This window comes from Dermacentor variabilis, chromosome 1 (genome assembly GCF_050947875.1).
Source record: "Dermacentor variabilis isolate Ectoservices chromosome 1, ASM5094787v1, whole genome shotgun sequence".
Lineage (NCBI taxonomy): Eukaryota > Metazoa > Arthropoda > Arachnida > Ixodida > Ixodidae > Dermacentor > Dermacentor variabilis.
The window spans coordinates 285,309,046-285,315,453 of NC_134568.1; the positions used below are offsets into that span (position 1 = coordinate 285,309,046).

General features: G+C 46.1%; 1 protein-coding gene across 1 annotated transcript; it reads left to right on the plus strand.

The window, feature by feature from the left end:
• Positions 1–206: 206 nt before the first annotated feature.
• Positions 207–509, plus strand: LOC142569368 (uncharacterized). The gene has a single exon (XM_075678609.1). It carries the CDS (start codon positions 207–209, stop codon positions 507–509), a length of 303 nt encoding a protein of 100 aa, XP_075534724.1.
• The last annotated feature ends 5,899 nt before the right edge of the window (positions 510–6,408 follow it).

Here is a 6,408-nt window from a genome sequence, read left to right on the forward strand (position 1 = left end):
CGCTGTTCCCCGTTCGAACGTTTCTGGGGCCTTCTGGAAGTCGGACAGCGAAGGGAATCCTCTGGAGTCAAGCGGATCGCTGCAAGATGGATTCCGGACAATCGAAACGCGCACACGGCTGGGATCATCTGCAAGGACTCGACGAAGCATCAGCAAAGCGCCCTAGACTTACCCTTTCGTCGGATACCCCACCGACTGCTCCGGCAATGGCTCATCAAATGGATCCTTCACCGTCCGCCGGCGTCCCAGTAGCCAACATGCATGAGGAGATGCAGTGGATACACTATCATCAGGAGCTTTGCCTCCAGTGGGCCGCGTCCAATGCCAGGGTTCCAGAAGGTCCCGTAAGTTCGCTGCTTCGGCAGGCCTCCATGGAGGAAGACTTGCCACCTGCCCATCTGGGCCATGCTCCTTTCATCAACTTCCAAATGGGCCTCATTTGCGAGCGCATGATGAAGGAACGCCAGAACCGCACGCGTGAGGAGTTCGACCATGTGTTCTCTGCGTAGCCCTCTGAGCAGCGCTGCGCATTTCTTCAACGTGATGGGCGTCGCTTCGCAAGGGGACATGCGCGAGCTCTGGCACGAGGAAGCACCAGGAAGAATCCTACTGGCAAAGCCTGCACTGTACAACAGCAATAAAGGTCGGGACTGAACGCATGAGTCTGTCCTACAGTGGCGTGTTTATTTTATGGAGAAAAAATTCGTACCCGCCAGAGGTGCTCAGGGGCCATGGAATTTAGATGCAGAGCTCGCGGTCACGTGTTAATTTCCGGCTGCGACGGCAGCAAGCCTAATGTGCTGAGATGAAAAAAAAAATGAGAAGCTAGTGAACTGAGCATTATCCGCACATGGAACCCCAAGTGGTTGAAATTATTCCGCGACGCGGCTTACTATTCCGCCATACACTCGTGTCTTTGGAACACAGGGCCCCATGCAGCCCAGTTTATTAATAAAATGTAATTCTGGGAGGTAGGTCTGTCTAACGTGAGCGAGAATGAAGCTGGGAAGGCAAAATGCATAGCCGGTGTCGTCGTCATCAATATCATTATCTTTATCCATTTATTCGACGGGGCTCAGAAAGGAAGTCGGCGGATTGGTTGTTCCTCAATGAAACGGCGCAATCCACTCTGGAGGATCGGCCATGAATCGGGCAGCACAAGCGTTAAAATAGTGCAATCAAATTTGTTGCCTTTGTAAGTGGTTAAAATTAAAGATAAATTACAATTACGTGAAGTCCATAGTAAAATAAAATATGTGAATATAAAAAGAAGAAAAAAGAAAAATTTTGGAATGCAACTCTTTTTGTCTCGCTCAGAAAATTGAAGAGGGCACCACAAACGTCAGTCAGGCTAAAACCTGGTTCGAAAGTAGCAAAAAGCTAACCAATGTGGCATAATTTTTTTTTTTTTGATCTCGTTGCTTTTTTACGACTGCCTCATTCGCTGCGGTGCTAGTGCCGCCGAGGAGCCATTACCAGCTACAACAGAGAAGACGCGATGGACCGAAAGCGTGGATGGGATCCACAGGTGTAGCAAACCAGCTGTTGATTTTGATCTGTACACTGCAGCGCCTGCTTGGGCGTCTCCTAATACATTTATTGCGATTCGCATTCTTTTCCTACTTCGGCCGTTTTGAGCTTACCTATCTATCTATCTTGTTAGGCCGACCCAGTGACCCAAGTTGTCTACCAGTCAGGGCTACAGGGGATGCGCTCGTGCATGGTCGTAGTGCCATCGTCGTCATCCCAGCGTCGCGATCTTACTCACGTCATGACGTCGTTGGTTCTTTATTCTATGGTCATACGCCTTCGTCGATCCATCGACGTCCTTCCTTCTTCGTCATTCGGTTGTTGATAGTGCTGTCGGCAATCAATTGTTATTATGCCTGCATTATCCTAACATCGTGTCATTGTGTCTTCATCAGATAGTCGCTACCATGCATCCGTTATCACCGTCGTCGTCATGCTATCGTGGTCATGCCATCGTCATTCCAGCTTCGTCATTCAGTTGCCCTTCCGCCTTCGTCACGCCATTGTCTTCATACCATCGTCGTTATCCCATTGTCCTCATGTCGTCGTCACGCTGTCGACGTTTTACCACCGTTATCATTTAGCAGTCGACTTGTAGTCGCCATGCCGTCGTCGTCATGCCACCTGCGTTATTCTACAGTCGTCACTCCGTCGGCATCGTATGGTCTTCATACCGCCATGCTCCCAGTCGACCTTGAGAAGCCATTGCCATAGCCAAGTGGTACAACACTGGTTCACGTCATATACCGAGTGTTTTTTGAGAAGACTTTCGGTAATTCTTTTAAAAATCACGGGCAGCAGGTAACGCAATTATAATTTTTGAGCTGGATTGCCAAACAGGTGGATATTACCTGGGCGAGAAATCGAAATGCATAAGTGATTAATTAAACAATCCCCTAATTATAACTAATTACAGCGGTTGCGCGTGAATGTGCAACCGCATTCACGCGTTGGCGTGGTTGCGCCTAGAGGAGCGAACGAGCTAGTTCGCACATTGTTCACGGACGACGAACAACGGAAATGCTCTAGCTATACACAGCTTCGCTGTAAAAAGTTCCACTTAAAGCAAATACAGTTTGAGCAACGACAGTGATTGCAAGAACAACAGGAGTACGCCGACTATAACGACGACGGAGATGGAGACCCCGATGACGAAAACAGCTGCGACGACAACTACGCGACGATAATGACGACAGACAGAAAACGATCACTGCACGAAGAAGGCGTGATGACGACGACGGAACGACCCCGACACGATAATGGCAGCGATTACGGTACGGTGACAACTCCGCGGATGGCAAAGTGGCTCAAACGCCGCCGACGGCTCCCATGTGGAGAAGTTAAGACGAGGAAACATCGATACACATGGTTATGATGATATGACGATGATGATGCCTCCTACATGGTTATATTGCGCTCAGTTTTACAAACACGATATTAAGGAAGGACAGGACGTGGACGGACGAAGCGCAAACTACCAACTCTACAAACTACCAAGTTGGTAGTTTGCGCTTCGTCCGTCCACGTCCTGTCCTTCCTTAATATCGTGTTTGTAAAACTGAGCGCAATATAACCATGAACGTTCACCAACTAGCCCCCTTCATTGCTTTACTAAATGCCTCCTACAGACGCCGCGAAACTCTAACGAGAGAAAGAAGGAGAGATCGGCCAGAGTGATATGACTCTGTATATAGGATGCTATTCTATTCTAGGGAAGTCGCTTGGGAGAAGGACGGAGAGACCCAACAAAGCCCACTGTGCACTTTCAGAACGTAAAGATATTCCAGGTGCCCCGTCTCGGTATTTCCCAACGCGTAAAGATCATCTTTAAGGGTGATTGCCTTCCTTCGCATGTCAAGGTTGGTCATTTCCGACATGCTGTCCGGCCATTTGTTCTTAAGCAACTTCAGCGCCGAAAATGCCAGAAATGCTGGGTCATGTGAGCGTCCGTCTGTGGAAATACTACGATATGTTCCATGCTGCACAACATTATGCAGGCAACTGCCAGGCTAAACGTTACAAGTTTCCAAACTGTCAGAGGCGCCACGACGTCTCATCAAAGGACTGTGCAAAGGCAAAGCTGTAAATTTTCGTTTTGAAAAAAAAAATGGTAAGAGACTCGTCGAGAAGCAGAATCCTGGGGTTGGCAGCTCCTCCTTTTCTATTTACCGACAAGTAAACTGGTCAACTTGGAACAAAAAGGTGGAAGAGGCATGCAAGGAAGCTTGTCTTGTCTGCAGCATTCAGGACCTCAGTAGGAGTGTGATGGAAGGGGCTAAGTACATCTTTACGTCGGCAACAAAGCGCACGGATTGCGCTGTGAAACTGAGTGAATTCGAACCATTCGTAGGCATACCGAAAGGAGATACAAGCGCACTAAGTCAATCCACTTTCGGCACGCTCAACGTATTAAAAAAAAAAGACGAAAAGAATATTCAACGTCGTATGAACAGGCTGGTGAACAAACGATTGAACACATTTTGCGAATCACTTGACCCTCGAAAGCCCCTGTCCCCGAAACGAAGGACGGTTCAAACACTCCGCAGGTCACGCGGAGTGTTCTTCGAGTGTTAAGTATATATAATCCTGCTATTTACTTGTTTGTTTGTTTGTTCAGTGGTCAAGGTGAACTTTCACGTACTAACCACCTCCTGTCAGCGTTGAGCTGATGCTTGCGCGGAAGTCTCCTTGCTCCCCCCCCCCCTCCGGCCCTCCTTCGCTTACCATCTTCCTTATCATCTTTTGCTTATTGTACGCGTACACAGCCACACCGAGGGCTCTAGTGGTATTTGCTGTGCACATCATTGTATAGCGTATTCTAATCCCGGATTATAAATAAATTCGGGGGAGGCTGATGAATTGTTCTTTATTTTTTTGCGCTCCATTCAGCCGTGTTAAAAAGGTGTCAAGATATCTTTCAGCTCATGCTATTCTTACGTCATCGTGTATACTGTGGTAAGGTTTCCACACTGAAGCTAGAAAAAAGAAGTTACATTATGACCGTTATTTTTTTCTAAACCACTAACTGTTTTGTTGGTGGCCATGCTCCTTTTTAAGGTATAATTCCCTCTGCTTCTCCCATTTTGTCTCTTAATTTTTTATTTTTACGAGATATCAATGCACCAAAAGTTTCCACAAGAGTTTGTAAAACACGATAAAGTGAAAATTAATTTGCAAGAAGTAATGAACAATGAAAAAAGATAGCGAAAGGACTCATACCTCATGATGACTGCCGATAGTAATGCGATTAGCATTTGAGCAATGTAGCGGCACTCCGTATTTCTGAAGTTGCGTATTTTTTTTTTTTTTTACATTTGTAGTCGTCATAACGAGATTTATGTTGCTGCGGTTTATACCGGGTGCTTCTGCGAAGACCTTCAGTAATCTTCAAAAATGATCTGTGGCAGATAGCGCAGTTCTGGTCCTTGAGGTGGTCCACTCGATGAGGCCGACTTTACTTACACAAAAATTGAAATGCCTAATCTACTAATTAACAAATATTGATTATTTAAGTTTTCAACTAATAAACTTAATTGACACACAGCAATTTACAAATTACTGCTCGTGAGACTGCAAGGCATACATACCCTCTTGAAAAGAATTCTTTGGGATGACATCATTTTCGAGATATGCATAGTGAAACCTGTTGTAAAAGTGGACTGTTGTTCCACTTACTTCTCCAACAAAACGCCGTTTTATGCATTGAAGCACAAAAGTAACTGGACCGCCAATCTATTTCTTCGCAAGGCCTGGAAATTAATATCTCGAAACTGGTGTCATCCTGAGAATTCGTTACAACTGGATCTACCTTGCGAACTCCTAGGCTACAATTTATGAAATGCAATATGTGCTGTAAAGAAATCAGTTAAAACAGAATTAGTGGATTTTTGTTAATTATTCAATTATGCATTTCAATTTCTCGCCCAGGTAATTCCCACCTGTTTGGCAATCCAGATCAAAAATTTTAATTACGTTACCTGCCGCGCATGATTTTTAAAGGAATTACTGCAAGTCTTCGCAAGAACACTCGGTATATGACGTGGACCAGTTTTGTCTCACTATGCTATGGCACTGGCTTCACAAGGTCGCCTGTGAGCATGGCGGTATGAAGACAACCGCATGATACCGACGGAGTGACGACTATGGAATGACGCAGGTGGTATGACGACGATGGCATGGCAACTACAAGGCGATTGCTAAATGATAACGGTGGTATAACGTCGACAAGGTGATAAGGACAATAGGATAACGACGATGGTATGAAGACAATGGCGTGACGAAGGCGGAAGGGCAACCGGATGACGAAGCTGGAATGACGACCATGGCATGACCACGATAGCATGACGACGACGATATGATAATAGAGGCATAATCACAATCGAATGACCATACCATTATTAACGATAGAATGACGAAGAAGGGATCCACGAAGGCGTATGACGGCGACGGCATGACGACAATAAAATGGCATGCTCTCAGGAACGGAGGAAGCCTAATAGCAGCGAAGAAGAAACTAGGAATAGGCAAGAATAGGATGTATGCGCTAAGAGAATAAGCCGGCAATATCATTACTAATATGGATAAGATAGTTCAAGTGGCTGAGGAGTTCTGCAGAGATTTACACAGTACCAGTGGCACCCACGACGATAATGGAAGAGGGAATAGTCTAGAGCAATTTGACATCCCACAAGTAACGCCGGCAGAAGCAAAGAAAGCCTTGGAAGCTATGCAAAGGGGGAAGGCTGCTGGGGAGGATCAGGTGACAGCAGACTTGTTCAAGCATAGTGGGCAGATTGTTCTAGAAAAACTGGCCACCCTGTATACGCAATGACTCATGACCCCGAGCGTACCGGAATCTTGGAAGAACGCCAACATAAT